At 39.8% G+C, this 17,466-nt stretch overlaps 1 protein-coding gene across 7 annotated transcripts in view; it reads right to left on the reverse strand.

The window, feature by feature from the left end:
• The window catches only part of arhgap12b (Rho GTPase activating protein 12b), a 238,944-nt gene that overhangs the window by 61,860 nt on the left and 159,618 nt on the right, over nt 1-17,466 (reverse strand). For 2 of the 7 annotated variants that reach the window (XM_048555529.2, XM_048555510.2), the window contains exon 7: nt 14,862-14,939. The exons of the other annotated variants lie outside the window; for them this stretch is intronic. In XM_048555529.2, the coding sequence (XP_048411486.1) occupies nt 14,862-14,939 (78 nt within the window). The remainder of the gene's footprint in view (nt 1-14,861; nt 14,940-17,466) is intronic. 7 annotated transcript variants of the gene reach the window in all.

Consider the following 17,466-nt stretch of genomic DNA (forward strand, 5'->3'; position numbering starts at 1 on the left):
AAGTCACTTAAGAACGTAAGAACTACAAGCAGGAGTAGGCCATCTGGCCCTTCGAGCCTGCCCCGCCATTTAATAAGATCATGGCTGATCTTTTTGAGACTCGGCTCCACTTACCCACCCACTCACCATAACCCTTAATTAGCTTGCCTTAAACACATTCAGCAAGGTAGCTTCAACCGCTTCACTGGGCAGGGAATTATACAGATTCACAACCCTTTGGGTGAAAAAGTTCCTCCTGACCTCAGTCCTACATCTGTTTCCCTTTATTTTGAGGTGATGCCCCCTAGTCCTAGTTTCACCTGCAGTGGAAACAACTTCCCTGCCTCTATTTCCTTCATAATCTTAAATGCTTCTGTAAGATCTCCCCTCATTCTTCTGAATTCCAATAAGTATAATCCCAGTCTACTCAGTCTCTCCTCATAATCTAACCCTCTCAACTCTGGAATCAACTGAGTGAATCTCCTCTGCAAACCCTCCAGTGCTAGTATATCTCTTCTCAAGTAAGGAGGCCAAAACAGTACACAGTACACCAGGCGTGGCCTCACCAGGGCCCTATACAGCTGCAGCATAGCCTCCCTGTATTTAAACACCATCCTTGTAGCAATGGCAGACAAAATTCCGTTTGCCTTTTTAACTACCTGCTGCACCTGCAACCCTACTTTTAGTGATTCATGCACAAGGACACCCAAGTCCCTCTGCACAGCAGCGTGCTGCAATTTTTTACCATTTAAAAGAAGTCCATTTTGCTGTTATTCTTTCCAAAATGGATGATTTCACATTTATCAACATTGTACTCCATCTGCCAGACCTTTACCGTGTGTACGTTGCATGGCTATCACTTTGCTACTCCAATTTACTCTCCTTCCTGATGTCCTGCAAAAGTAGCTATTCTCATGCAAGCAATATCAATGCAGACATTTGACTGCGCAAGTTGTTGCAGTCAGTCCCAATCCTGTCCTCACCCATTATCTGTAGTACCTGGTGGGTCTGAATGACTATCTCCAAGGGAATCAAGCCAATGAATTTTTAAATTGAAATAACATGTATATTTGGAAATGAAGTCATCAGATCAGTTGTGTTACATGAGGCTGGAAGGGTGCACTGTCAGTCTCGTCCTGTTACTTCATGGGTGACAACATTAAAATGAAAATAAAAATAGAAATTGCTGGAAATGCTCAGCAGGTCATATTAACTCTGATTTCTCTCCACAGATACTGCCAGACCTGCCATGCTTTTCTAGCAATTTCTATTTCTTTTTCTGATTTCCAGCACCTGCAGTTCATTGGTTTTTATAAAAATGAGAGTACTTTTTCCAGTTACCAAGGCGATCAATTGAATATCTTGTTTCAAGCATGTTTCACAGATCCTTGAAAGTTGCCACCCAGGTTGACAGGGCTGTTAAGAAGGCATACAGTGTTTTAGCCTTTATTAATAGAGGGATCGCGTTCCGGAACTAAGAGGTTATGGTGAAGCTGTACAAAACTCTGGTGCAACTGCACTTGGTGCGTTGTGTACAGTTCTGGTCACCGCATTATAAGAAGGATGTGGAAGCTTTGGAAAGGGTGCAGAGGAGATTTACGAGAATGTTGCCTGGTATGGAGGGAAGGTCTTACGAGGAAAGGCTGAGGGACTTGAGGCTGTTTTCAATAGAGAAAAGAAGGTTGAGAGGTGACTTAATTAAAACATATAAAATAATCAGAGGGTTAGATAGGGTGGATAGGAAGAGCCTTTTTCCTAGGATGGTGACGGCGAGCACAAGGGGGCATAGCTTTAAATTGAGGGGTGAAAGATATAGGACAGATGTCAGAGGTAGTTTCTTTACTCAGAGAGTAGTAAGGGAATGGAACGCTTTGCCTGCAACGGTAGTAGATTTGCCAACTTTGGGTACATTTAAGTCGTCATTGGATAAGCATATGGATGTACATGGAATAGTGTAGGTTAGATGAGCTTGAGATCGGTATGACAGGTCGGCACTACATTGAGGGCCGAAGGGCCTGTAATGTGTTGTAATGTTCTATATTCTATATTTACCCACTCACTTATTCTATCTATATCCCTCTGCAGACTTTTAGCATCTTCTGCACACTTTGCTCTAACACTCGCCTTAGTATCATCTGCAAATTTTGACAACACATTTCGTCCCCAACTCCAAATCATCTATGGAAGTAAACAATTGCGGTCCCAACACTGAGCACTAAGGCACACCTGCTTAACCTTCTTGTCAATAGTTTTCAGCATGTTAGTTTGTGTCTTCCAACGTGAAGACTGACATGAAATAATTGTTTGATGTCTCAGCTATTTCCTCATTCCCAGCTATTAAATTGCCTTCTCATCCTCTAAAAGACTAATGTTTACCTTTGCCATTCTTTTACGATTTACATATTTATAGAAACTTTTGCTGCCTGTTTTTATATTCTGAGCTGGCTTACTCTCATAACCCATCTTACTTTTCTTTATAACCTTTTTTTCGTGGCTTTCTGTTGGCCTTTAAAGATTTCCCAGTCTACTAGTTTCCCACTACTCTTTGCTGTTATGTTTGTGTTTTTCTTTATTTCCTTACACATCCATAACTGCCTCTCTCTTTTCCTGCAGTTCTTCCTTATCACTGGAATATACTTCTGCTTAGCTCTGTGAAAAATTGTTTTGAAAGTCCTCCACTGTTCCTCAATTGACCCACCATAAAGTTTTTGCTCCCATTCTACCTCAGCTAACTCCTCCCTCATTCCTTCATAGTCTCCTCTGATTAAGCACAGGACACAGGTACTGGATTTAACGTTCTCACACTTCATCTGTATTTTACATTCGACCATACTCTGATCGCTTCTTGTGAGAGGATTCCTAACTGTGAGATCATTAATTATTCCTGTCTCATTACACAGTACTAGATCGGGGATGGCTGGTTCCCTCATAGGTTCCATGATAAATTGTCCAAGGAAATTGTCGCGGATGCATTCTATGAACCCCTGCTCGAGGATGCCATGACTGACCTGGTTTGACTAATCGATATGTAGATTAAAATCCCCCGTGATAATTGCTGTACCACTTTTACATGCATTAGCTATTTCTATGTTTGCTGCCCGCCCCACCACGATGTCATTATTTGATGGTCTATAGACCACACCTACCAGTGACTTGTTCTCCCTGCAATTCCTAATTTCCACCCAAATGGATTCAACCTTTTGTTCAATAGAACTATATCATCTCTCACTACCATCCCGGTATCCTTAAAAATCAGAGTAACACCACCTCCCTTATCTTCCTATCTGTCCTTCCGAACAGTTTGATACCCCTGGATATTTAACTCACAGTCATAACGATCCTGTAACCATGTCTCTGTAATGGCCACTGAATCATCCCATTTGCCACGATTTGCACCTTCAACTCATTCGCCTTGTTTTGACTGCTCCGAGCATTCAGATAAAGTGCCCTTAAGCAAGCTTTTGTACCTTCTTTTTGGGTCCTATTATCTCTATTTCTAACAGCTCTTGAGTTCTCCTTCACTTTAACTTTTTTCTTAATTTTCAATGGAGTTGAACTTTCTCATCACTTGCTAACCTGCTGTTTTGCCTTACATTAATTGTTATTATCTCTCTATGCTTACTTCTCCCTCTCCCCCCTACTTACTAGTTTGAAGCCTTATTAACCACCCCATTTATCCTTTTTGCCAGAGCACTGGACCCGGCCCTGTTCCAGTGGAGTCCATCCTAGTGGTATAGATCCCTCCTGTCCCAGAATTGATGCCAGTGCCCCATGAAAAGGAAACCTTCTTTCCCACACCACTCTTTTAGCCAAGTGCTTACTTCCCTGAACCTTGCCTGCCTATACTAATTTGTACATGGTTCGGGCAGCAATCCAGAGATTATGACTGTTGAAGACCTGTCTTTTTAAAATTTTGTTCCTAGCTTTTCATAATCCCTTTTTTCCTAGTCCTGCCTATGTTGTTGATACCTACGTGGACCACAACAACTGGATCCTCCCCCTCTCCTTCTAGTATTCTCTTAAGCCGGTCAGAGATGTCGTACATCCTGACACCAGGCAGGCAACACACCATGCAGGTTTCTCTATCCTGCTCGCTAAGGATACCGTCTCTCCCCCAATGATGGAATCCCCTATAAACAAAGAAAACAAAGAACAAAGAAAATTACAGCACAGGAACAGGCCCTTCGGCCCTCCAAGCATGCGCCGATTGAGATCCTCTGTCTAACCTGTCATCTATTTTCTAAGGGTCTGTGTCCATTTGCTCCCCGCCCATCCATGTATCTGTACCAGTCTATAGTTACAATCTGTCTTTTTACTCCTCCCTCTTGAATGGCCTCCTGGACCATGGTCAGTTGACTCATCCTTCCTGGAGCCCTGTTCCTCATCCATGCAGGAAGCAAGCATTGTGGGACAATGTCAAGGGCTGCGGCTCCTGTGTTCCTGTCTGCAGGGTCCCTCTACCTGCCTCACTCGCAATCACACACTACTGTCCCTGCCTGTCAATCGAATTAACATTACTTAATCTATCAGGTGTGACTGCCTCTAAAACGCAGCATCCAGGTATTTCTCCCCATGCCTGATGTGCTGCAGTGTTTGGAGTTTGGATTCCAGCTCATCAATTTTGAGCTGGAGATCCTCAAGCAGCCAACACTTGCTGCAGCTGTGGTCACTGCTGTTCTCAATGGGATTAGCTAGCTCCCACATCATACAGCTACAGCACATCATGTGGCCTGTCATCTCTACTTAGTTAATTATTTTAAATTAATAGTTTTTTTTTTAAGCTTCGCAGTGTTCTCTGCACCAGTAAGTTTACGCTGTTATACACTCAGATGGACTCTGGCTTTGCCTTCCGACCTGCTCCCAGATGATTTGGCATCTAGGTGTCCACCCCAAAAGATAACAGAGATGCAAAAAAAGATTGCAAATAGCTCATGTAGGCCAGATTAGGTAAGGATGGCAGATTTCCTTCCCTAAAAGACATTAGTGAACCAGATGCGTATGTCCAACAATCAACAATGGGTTCATGGTCATCATTAGATTCTTAATTCCAGACATTTTATTGAATTCAAATTCCACCACCTGCCATGATGAGATTCGAACCTGGAACCCCAGAACATTGACTGTTAATCCAGGGAGCCAGGTAGTGATAACATCACTTGTCATCACCTCCCTTTAGGTTTCCAGGAGGAAACCGGAGCACCTGCAGGAAACCCAGCCAGAAACAGGAAGAATGTGTAATCTCCCCACAGACAGTTGCCAGTGGGTGGAATTGAACCTAGGCCCCTGGTGCTGTGAGACAGCAGTGCTAACCACCGAGCCACCAAGAATTTAAAAAATTAAAAAAATTTATCTCCCAAAATTACAGCCAGGATAAGTCTTCCAGAATGCTCTTTGCCTCGTCCGCTGTCCTCCAGTCAGGAATATCTTCCTCTGTTGAATTCTTGTATCAGGAATACTAACTAAAAGTGCCTCTGTACCTTCAGTTTAGACGATGGTTTTCTCAGAGCTTACAGAATTCTATGAGAGCCAATGATTCTTTTATAGGTGCGACCTGTTCTCTTGGTAGAATACAGCTGACTCTGACACTGATTTTCAAATGCCCTCTTCTTTTATGCCCTTGAAAACCTGTTAATTTCTTACAATAGGATTGGTCCTAGGTTTTCAAAACCATCAGATTTAAATTTAATTGGGTTTAGTACCTAGGGCCTGCTTTAAATTAATTGACTAAATTTAAAAGAACCTGTTCTCTTGGTTAAAAATGCTGTATTGCCTGCTAACAATATAATCTTTTGATACAATATTTCAATTTCAAGAACTCTGTGCATCTGCTGCTGTCTGCGGACATTTAAAATAAAAATCTCCAAGCCTTAAAAAAAGATCTTTTACAGGGATCACGCACTCTTTTCCCCTATCATTTTACATCAAATACTCTATCCATCTTCGCAAGAAATCCCACCTTAAGAAAAACATTGAACAATCATGAAAAGATGGCTTCATTTTTTTTTTCCTCTGAACCTTAACACCATTATTTCTATATCCACAGAACATTAACCTAGAGCTACACATTTCATACTGATTTGATATGAATATATAACATTGAACACCACCATTTCTATCTTTTATACACATTTTCCTTTAAACCGATGATAATGTATCCGCAATAAAATTTTCACAACCCGCAACATGTACAATCTGAAAATTAAGAGCTTGCAATATAGGACTCCTGTGCAATAATCTGGTGTTCTTTAAATCTTTACAAAAATGTCAACAATGTGATCAGTGTACACAATCGTCTCTGATACATGGCTTTCAACATAAACATTAAAATGTTGTAAGGCTAGTGCCAAAGTCAGCAACTTGTTTTCCATGGTTGAATGTTTCCTCTGATGGATATTGAGTTTTTTGAAAAAAAAATCAGCCTTTCAATTCCACACATCCTCCTGTAACAACACAGCTCCAACACCTAAATTGCTTGAATCGATGGTGATTTTAAAGGTTTTCAAGAAATTGGACGTGGCTAAAACTGGTGAGGTGATTAACACTGCTTTTAAATTGTCAAATGGAATCGTTCTGTTCACTGAAATTTAGTGTTGTTTTCGACAAGTCCGTCAACAATGCCATCATGGTATTGAAATTTGATGCAACTTCCAGCAGAATCCGTTCAGTCCCAAAAATCAGAGTCTCTTTCTTCAAGGATAGCCTTGGAAATTGCTCTGTGGCCTCTGTTCTCATTGTTCTTGGTGTCATCCACCCTGTCCAATGTTGTCTCCTACGAATTCTACTTCTGCCTTCACAAATTCCATTTTTGCCAATTTATGACCAACTTTGTGTCCTGTAGTCTCCCAAAAAGCTCTGCCAAATGCACCATGTGACCTGTCCACAAATGGCTGATGATCACTAAGTCATCTATGTAGATGGCACGATTAGTCAATCCTGCCACAACTCGGTTACAAGGCTTTAAAATGTGGATGGTGCTTTCTTCATTCCAAAGAGCATTATTTTAAATTGCTGTGGCCTATTTGGGGTTACAAAAGCAGAAACTTCTTTCACTCTCTCTGACAAAGGTACTTGCATGTAACCATGAAGTCCAACTTTGTGATGTAAGTGGCTTGTCCAACTTTCTCCACAATCCTCCATCCTTGGAATTGGGCAGCAATCTGATTTAGTCACGGCTTTAATCTTCCAATAATCTAAGCAGAATCACTGAGTACCATCGGGTTTGGGAACCAACATGACCGATGGGCTCCGTACGCTTCGATTCAGCTCAGTCCTCTTGGACCATCGCTTCCACTTCCTTCTGTACCTGTGCTGCTGTCAGAGCATTAAGCCTTTAGGAGTTACTGAGTTTGGTACTGGCCTTACAATGCCTCACAACAGCATCCCCTACGTCCACCACTAGTACTATAGTATTAGTCCTCCCCATTCTATTTCTATATATGTTCTCAGTGCTGCAACAAGTCTTTCAATTCAGTTCTCTGTTTCTGAGACAGATAGCTTCCTACCTTATTCCATTCTTTAATTATTTCATTATTTAAATTTATTCTGAAGCAATCAACTGGATTTGATTCCTCACTGAGTAGCAGTAACTAATACCTATTTCTCTTGTTCCCTTTCCCAGTCATATTAATGTTTCAGCATATTCACATGACATAACTGGTAAGTTATTTTTCCCTATCTGGCATTTTACCAGATAATTTACCTGACTTAACTTCTTCTCAATCTGATGGGGACCACCTAAACCTTGCTTTTAAAGGGATCTCCTACCACCAGTAACAACACCAATACTTTATCCCCATGGGCAAACATACAAACTTTTGATTTCTTATCTGCTTCTTGCTCCATTAGATGCTGTACCGCCTTCAAATGTCCTCTAGCTAATTCACCTACTCTGTTTAACTATTTTCTCACCTCAGATACATAATCCAACTGTGAGATCTCTGACTTTGGACATCTCAACATTTCCTTAATTAATTTTAAAGGTCCTCTTACTTCATGTCCGAATATCAATTTGGATAGAGTAAACTGAGTCGATTCATTTGGAAAATCTCTAACAGCAAATAATATAAATGGTTTACTTTTACCCCAATCATTTGGGTAATCCTGGCAATAAGCCCTCAGCATGGTCTTCAGTGTCTGATGCCACCTTTCCAATGTTCCCTGGGATTCAGGGTGGGACGCACTTGATTTAAAGTGTTGAATGCCTCAACTATCCATGATTTCCCTAAACAATTTGACAGTTAAATTGGACGCCTAGTCCGAATGAATCACCCTGGGTAGTCCATAATGGGTAAAGAAAGCAAGTAACTCCTCCACAATCTTTTTTGCCTTGATATTCTGGACTGGAATTACTTCTGGAAATCTGGTACACACACTCATGATCATTAGCAAATACTGGTTCCCACTTTTGGTTTTAGGGAGGGGTTCTACACAATCTATCAATCAATCATAACACGTGGAAGATTCTTCAGATGTGGGAATTGACATCAAAGGTGTTGGTTTTATTACTGCCTGTGGCTTTCCTACCATCTGATACGTATGACAGGTACAGCAAAATTCAACCAAATCTTTGTGATCCAGGCCAATAGAAATACTTTCGTATTTTAACCGGAGTCTTCATACAGGCAAATCACGTGCCACCCACAATAATTCCTGCCTGTATGCTACCGGCAACGCAACCTGGTGAACTTCCACCCATTTCTCCTCTGCACTAACCTGCCAAAGTCTCCATTCTGCTTTAGGAGTTTTTTCCTTAGGGTAATAACATTCTGAAATGCATTCCGATTAGGTTTTATAATACAAGTCTTTTACTGTCCTTTTTTTTGTAACACCATTAGTCTTTCAAAATAAACGCCTCTTTACACATCTTCCTTTACCTGCTTAAGTTTTACCTTTACTATTTCATAGAATCCCTACAGTGTGAAAATAAGCCAGTTAGCCCAACACGTCCAGACCAACACTGAAGAGCACCTCACCCATACCCAAACAACTACCCTTTCCCTGTAAACCTGCATTTCCCATGGCTAACACACCTAACCTACATATCCCTGACACTATGGGCAATTTAGCATGGCCAATTCACCTAGCCTGAAAATCTTTGGACTTTGGGAGGAAACCAGAGCACCCAGCGGAAACCCACACAGACACCGTGAGAATGTGCAAACTCCACACAGACAGTTGCACAAGGGTGGAATTGAACTCGGGTCTGATGTCGTGAGGCAGCAGTGCTAACCACTGAAGCACTGTGCTGCCTTGGATATCAGCTAATTGGACGTCAACTCCTTCGTCTTTCTCTTTGGTTTTCCCTTCTTGCTTTAACTTATGACTGTGTGATCTTGTCACTGTGCAGTCCTGAAAAAAAAATCCTGGGTATTTTTCTTTTAACTCTTCAGTTCCCTGGTTTTCTTCCAGTTTCTCCACTAAAATGGGCATCATTCCCACCTTTGATCTGGCTAGGTTGTTTCCGAGAATGAACTGTATTGCTGGAATGGGCACTTTTTCAGTCACTCCCACTGTCACTTCCCTAGTCTTGGCTGTGCCTTCCAGCCTTATCTTAAACAGGGGAACACTAAATCTCTCTCCATTTACTCCACAGATTATCACTCTCTCGGATAACATTTCGGAAGGAGTGCAAACACTTACATCTCTTACTATTAGAGACTGACTATCTCCTCGATCTCTCAATATTTTAACTTCTTTACCTTCTCCCCTGTTCTTCCTGGGTAAATCTTACCCACTTAGGTAAAGTGTTTGAAGAACAAACTTCAAACTTCGACTTTTCTTGCAATTTCTTTCACTAACTCAACTAATCCCACTGATTTAGCCTCTTTGCCAGTGCCCCACTTAATCCCCTAGCACTGTGACTGTGTGTGTCCCCTCTATTGTAGTGAAAACACCTGAAGCCTTTCACCTCTTTTTCATCTTTACATGTGGTAAACTGTTCCCAATGTGATCTACTTTTGTTTTTCATTGAAGAACCTCCCTTTTTCCCCAAATTCTATCCCTCATGGAATGAAATTGCTGTCGGAAGCTAGATATCAATTTATGCTTGAATGCATATTCATTGCCATTTCTGCAGCTCTTCTCACTGTTTTAACTTTCTGTTGCTCAACTCCAGAAGTGAGTTTTTGAACCCCTCCAGCAGGATAATCTCTTAAAAATCCTCATATGTCTTTTCTACCTTTAACGCGGTCACCCATCTATCACAGTAACTATGTTTAATTCTTGGAAACACAAAGCAAGTCTGATCTGGTTCCTTCCTTGTATTTCTGAACTGTTGTTTCTGGTACTAATTTGTAGGCACTCAAGGCAGCCTGTTTTACTACTTCTTATTCTCCTGACACCTCATCTGACAGCCTTACCTACCAACATGGTCTGAATTAACAATAACCACACAGTCTCTGGCCAATTCATCTGGTTAGCCAATTTCTCAACGGAAATGAAAAAGGCTTCTACATCTTTTTCATTGAATGTTTTGACATATTTGCGTATATCCTTACCAGGTAATTGGCAATGATGGGTTTGCTCATCATCACTCTCCTCCTCATTAAGCCTTCTACCTTCATTTCTATCCTTTAAAAGTGACTTTCCTGTTTAACTTGCAACTTCTGAATTTCAAAATCATTCTCTTTCTTTCTTTCCTCTGCTTGTAACCATAATTCAAACTGTTTCAGTTCCCTTTCTTCCCTCTCTTTATCCCTTTCTCTTACTCCAACTGTCTAATTTTCAATTTAAATTCTTCTAGCTCCACTGCACTTGCCTGTTTCTGTGGTATACCTAAAAGCTGGACTAACTCATTTACAATTTCAGCTTTTGTCTTTCCCCTAGTTAAATCTAAATCTAGCCTGTTTGCTAAGTCTAAAAGAAGTATATTCTTCTGCTGCCTTTCTATACTTTCTTGGCAAATTTGGCAAGCATCCTCAAGCCCCAGAACCTCTTTAACATTGTTAAGAGCCATTTTTCCCCACTTCTGATATAACCAATCACAAGTGACCAAAATTAAACAAATTTTCCACATTTCACCCAAGATTTATTAAAAGATCTACGACAGTAATCCCAAAGTCTGTTCAAATCTTCTGAAACCTTTCACATCCAATTCTATTCAAATCTGTCCAAATCCGTTCAGGTCCCATACGTGAACCAGTCAGATCCCAGACTCGAACCTCCAATCTATCTATTATGAAGGAGAGGTCAACCCCCCTCTGATAACTAAAACTGAAACATCCAGAGAAACTCACCTTGCCTCGTAATCTCTTAAAGGAAGTGTGAAATGTTGTATAACCTCTTATCACCCTGCCAATATGTAATAAAGCAGTAGTTAAATGAAAGAAATCCCAGGTACTCACTTTATAAACAAGTAACAGTTTATTGTAACTCTTAACAATAAAGAAATTAACAAAACCAACAAACCAAACAATTCCTACTATTTCCAAATAAAACAGAATTCTAATGATATGCTGTTCCAGTAGGTTCAAATGGCACTTATGTAAGAAAAATTAATCAAAAAATTAAAACTTAATCTCTCGAAATTACAGCCAGGGTAAGTCTTCCTGAATGTTCTATGGTTTTTCCAGTCAGGAATGCCTTCCTCTGTCGAATTCTTATGTCAGGAATATTAGCTAAGAGTGCCACTGTACCTTCAGTTTAGATGATGGCTTTCTGGGAGCTGACAGAAATCTGAGAGAATCAGTATTCTTTCTTTATAGCTGAGAGCTGTTCTCTTGGCAGATGACAGTTGACTCTAACACCAACTTGCAAATGTCCTCTTATTTTATACTCTTGATGACATATTAATTTCTTAAAACTGGATTGGTCCTAGGTTGTCAAAACCATCAGATATAAATTTAATTGGGGTTTGATATCTAGGATCTGGTTTGAATTAATTGGCTAAATTCAAAAACCTGCTGTCTTGGTAAAAATGCTGCATTGCCTGCCAACAGTATAGACTTTTGATACATGTTTCAATTTCAAGAGCTCTGTGCATCTGCTGCTGCCTGCAGACTTATTTTTTTTAATCTCCAAGCCTTAAAAAAGCACATCTTTTAGGACTACACACTCTTCCCTCTATCATTTTACAAACATCAAATACTCTACCCAACTTCGCAACACTGTCATAAAAATATTCAATGGCTTTCACCTCCAGAAGCAGAGTGTTCAAGATTCATACAACTCCCTATAGAAAGGGAGATACCTAATTTTAAAACAGTGCTCCCACCTTGTTCTGCACTGACCCACAAGAGGAAATATCTTTTCCATATCCACATTGTGTATGTTACACACGTCACCTCAGTATGCTATACACTTCAACTACATCACGTCTTACCCTTCTACTCGTCAGTGGAAAGGAGCCCAGCCTGTCCAAGCTATCCTCAGAAGAAAATCTGCTATTCCAGGTAATAATCCAGTAATTGTTTAATAGCTTAAAACTACAATAGTGATTTTTTTTTACAGTGCATTACTTGGCTAAATGAAGTCAAAATGTAATTATTTTCTAAACAAATTATTGGAAGCTTTTTTACCATATAATTGCAATATAATACAGTTAAATAGGAAGCTTCTCCAATTCAATGGAATTTGTAAATTAATTAACTTTGCAACTATGGACACCTTTGAGTACAGGAACAAGGGCAGGGGTCGCCGCAGAACCTCAGCAGATCTGGTGGCAGCTATGAAGATGAATCAGAATTAACTTTGTGGGTCCAGTGGCCCTTCCTCAGTTCTGATTTTTAAGGTTGTAGAGGACATTGCTGAGGCCTCTTCTGGAGTACTGTGTGCAGTTCTAGTCACCATGCAATAGGAAAGGTATTCTTAAATTGGAGAAGATTTGGAAATGATTTAGCAGAATGTTGCTAGGAATAAAGTATCTGAGTTATTAACATATGTTCACTGGAGTGTAGGAGGTTTAGAGATGACCTTAAAGAGATTTTATAAGATCATTACGGGTGTGGATAAGATGAGTAGCAAGGGTCTTTTTCCTAGGGTCGGGGAGTTCAACACTAGGTAGCATATTTTTAAGGTGAGAGGATAAAGTTTTGAAAAGGACATGAAGGACAATTTTTTTTAAAACAGTGTGTGAAATGAATAGCCAGAGGAAGTGGTGGATGCCGGTACAATTACAATATTTAAAAGACATTTGGATAATGAATAGGAAAAGTTTGGAGGGATATGCACTAAATGCAGGCAAGTGGGATTAGTTTGGGATGAACACAGTAGGCCAATCAGCATCTCAGGAGCACAAAAGACATTTCGGGCCTAGGCCTTCATCAGATTAGTTTGGGAACCTGGTCAGCATGGACTAATTGGACCAAAGAATCTGTATCCATGCTTTGTGACTCTATGACACAAGGAAAATGAGAACTTATTATTTAGTAAATAAATCAAGAATGAATAAACTCAATTTCAACTAAGACTACAAAAAAACTGCTTAAGGTATGAATTAACAATTTCAGTATATGTAAGATATACAACTCGGACAATGATTAATTTCTATACACTCCAGCACAATTCTAATTGGCACGCATAAGACTCAATAATACCCGTACCTAAAAGCGTGCAGAGGACTGTGAAACTTTGCAAAGGAACATTGGCACATTGAGTGAGTGGGCAAAGGTCTGCAGATGGAATACAATGTAAATAAATGGGGAATCATACATTTTGCTAGGAGAAATAGCAAAAAGGATTATTTACTTGAATGGTAAAAGCTTGCAGCATGCTGCTATGCAGAGGGACCTGGGTGTCCTTGTGCAGAAATCACAGAAGGTTGGTCTGCAGATACAAGCAATTAGGAAGGCAAATGGAATTTTGTCCCTCATTACTAAAGGGATTGAGTTTAAAAGCAGAGAGGCTATGTTGCAGCTGTAGAAGGTGCTGGTGAGGCAACACCTGGAGTACTGTGTGCAGTTTTGGTCTCCTTACTTGAGAAAGGATGTACTGGCACTGGAGGGGGTGCAGAGGAGGTTGACTAGGTTGATTCCGGAGTTGAGGGGGTTGGCTTATGAGGAGAGACTAAGGACATTGGGATTATATTCATTGGAATTCAGAAGATTGAGGGGAATCTTTTAGAAACATAAAATTATGAAGAGAATAGGTAAGATAGAAGTAGAGAGGATGTTTCCACTGACAGGTGAATTTAGGACAAGAGCGGAGAGCCTCAAGATTAGAGGGAGCAGATTTAGGGCTGAATTGAGAAGGAACTTCTTTACCCAGAGGGTTGTTAATCTATGGAATTCCTTGCGCAGTGAAGTAGTTGTCGCTTCTTCAGTAAACGTTTTTAAAGCTAAGGCGGAAGGGCCAGACGGCCTACTCCTGGTTCTTATGTACTTTATGTACAGTTACATAATCACATGATAACCTAAAACCTGCTGAAATCTCCCTGTATCTAAACAACACAATCAGAAATTGGAATGAAATACATCATTTCATTGACTCATACTAATGTTTTTAAATGCATTTTCTCCGTAGTAGCCAAACAAACTCAACTTTACCAATGCCTGTACGGTCAGCTCAAAGTTTATATAATTGTTATAGGCAAAGATACATTTATACCACCATAGAAAAAGCACCAACTTGTTTGTTATTTACTAGGGCAATAAATTATCAGAAACAAAACTGAAATAATCATTCCAACATGTTAATGAATTGCAAGTCAGGACTCCGTAATTTAATCATACAAAATGATTATGAGAATTAGCCTATCACAACGTAAATGCCAAATCCAACAGATGAACCCTTAGCGAAGAAATCATATTTCAAATGAAGTTCAACTAGTGAAAGGATCGGAGTTCATTAAGATTAACTACAATTAGAAATTATAAAGTAACACAAAATCTTAGATATTTGTTCTAAAGGGTGATTCAGGATCATTTATATTAAAATTAAATACTAACTTGATCAGGATGCTGTGCAAGCAATGAATAAGAAGCACAGAGATGCTCAGAAGAATTACGCTCGTGCTTTGCAGTGAACTGAAAGAAATCAATATTTTTCTCATTGATTACTCAACCCTCAATTTACAGAGACAAACTGGTTTGTAGGTTGAAAAACTTGCATCTTTTTCAAATAAACATATAAAAGGATTGATAACTAGTTGGAAATTACGGAAGTAATGGTATTTGTTTTTCTTTTTCCCAGCTTGGTTTAATCAATTTGTTTTTTTTAAGTTTATTTGTATTTTAAATTATTTAGTTCACCATTTACTTAAAATCGCATCAAAATGTTATGAAATACTTTTCCGATACTAAAACCTATCCATGGAAAAAAAATTCTCAAAACTGTAAATTAAGGAATTATTTTACAGTACTCTTGGCAAACAGATTTACTTTCCTTAACACCACAGAATTTCTTCCCTGCAATTACTGCACAGCCACACTTTTTGTGACAAGGAGTATCCGGACTTTTCATCCACTCTAAATGGGTTTAACTTCAGAGTTCTGGAGTCATTTGTGTAAATCATTTTTCTACCTTTTGCAGTGCCTTTATATCATTTAATAACATGGTAACCAAAACAGTACTCTTAAGTGTACTTCAACAAAAGTTCAACAGAAATTTAGCACAGCATCTTTACTTCCCAATTTTATTCCTCTAAAAGTAAACTCTGGTCATTTGTTTCCTATTGCTACAAAAGAATTAGGAGTGGGAATAGACAATCCAGCCCCTCAAGGGCACCATCTATTATGGCCTTATTGTCCTGTAGCACAATTTGCAGTGATTTGTGCATTTGTTTTCCAAAGTCCATTAGCTCATATCTAACTTAGATTCTTGTTTTCTCAGCAAAATTTAATGTTGAATATTATTTAATAATTGTAAAGCCCATTTATTAAGTTTATCAATGACTTCATGCAATTTGTTGTGACCTCATTTGCATCAAGGATCCCTCCCAACCTGACGCTGCCCAAAATTTAGACAATGTGTTTTTGATTCCAAAGTCTAAACCAACAACATGAATATAGGGAAGGCAGTGAGATGATGCTGTGTCACTGGACTAGTAAACCAAAGCCTCGGGTTAATGTTTTGGGGACATGGGTTTAAATTCCACCACACCAGCTGGATTTAATTAATATGTCTGGAATCAAGAGATTGTTTCAGTTATAGTGACTGAACAATTGGTAGCTGTTGTAAAAACCCATCTGGTTTATTAATGTTCCTGAGGGAAAGAAATCTCCCTATCTGGTCTGGCCTACGTATGACACCAGACCTACAGCAATGTAACTGACTACCAAGTGCCCACTGATATAGCTTACCAAACCATTATGAAGTTTTAAAAAAAAAAGCTTGGTACTGGTATGTTCATCCAACTAAGAGCTAAGTTGTATCCTTTACTCATTCATGGGATAAGGGCATTGTTGGCGAAGCAACGTTTATTGCCCGTCCCTAATAATGAACATCAACTAGCCACAAAATGACATGACCCAATATCACTCGTATCCTTACACACAGATGAGGAAGGACACCACTTTGAAAGGGACAACACATCCATCCTAGGACAAGCCAAACAGAGACACGCACGAGAAGTCCTAGAAGCATGGCATTCCAACCGGAACTCCATCAACAAACACATTGATTTGGAGCCAATCTACCATCCCCTGAGAAAAAGAACAGGAAATGACAGCACCGACACAGGAAATGACATCACCAACCCAAGGAAACCTAACCAGGTAAATAGAAAGCGGGGCATAACATCAGCGCTTCGTCGGAGGCTCACTGATGATGTTACCTAGAATGGTGACGAAACGTCTGAAAATTAACCTTCCAGCTCAGCGAGCAAACTCACATCCAGAACCTCAACCTGAGCTACAAATCTTCTCAAAACTCGCTAGGACATTAGTAAACCAGATGGGTTCTTCCTTAGACAACTGGCAATGGGTTTCATGGTCGTCATTAGATTCTTAATTCCAGATATTTACTGAACTCAAATTCCACCATCTGCCGTGGTGGGATTCGAAACTGGGTCCCCAGAACATTATCTGGGTCTCTAGATTAACAGCCCAGCGATAATACCACTAGGCCATCACCTCCCCACAAAGTATCACAGTAGGAAAAAAAAAGAGTCCAGTAATATTATCCTGCAAAAGCCCTCTTTATGTTGTGGGCTAATAAATGGCAAGCAACATTTGGGTCACACAATTGGTTGCAAAGACCGTCTTTGACAAGAGAGAATCCAACCATCATTCCTTGGTATTCAACGGTATCATCATTGCTGAATCTCCAGTATCAACATTATAGGGTCAGCCATGACCACAGTTTAAACTGGACCAGTCACATAAACATCGTGGGCTGAAGGGCCTGTTCTGCGCTGTACTGTTCTATAAATACTGTAGTCATAAAAGAACGTAGATTGGAAATTCTGTAACAAGTAATTTGCCTTCATAATGATGGATTGATACGTTCAAGGCATAAGTTAGGTATGTGATGGAATACACACCTGGATGACTGCAGCTTGAACAACATGAAAGAAACTGAGCCCCTTCCAGGAAAAAAAAATCAATCTGATAG

The sequence above is a fragment of the Stegostoma tigrinum genome, chromosome 2, assembly GCF_030684315.1.
Source record: "Stegostoma tigrinum isolate sSteTig4 chromosome 2, sSteTig4.hap1, whole genome shotgun sequence".
Classification (NCBI taxonomy): domain Eukaryota; kingdom Metazoa; phylum Chordata; class Chondrichthyes; order Orectolobiformes; family Stegostomatidae; genus Stegostoma; species Stegostoma tigrinum.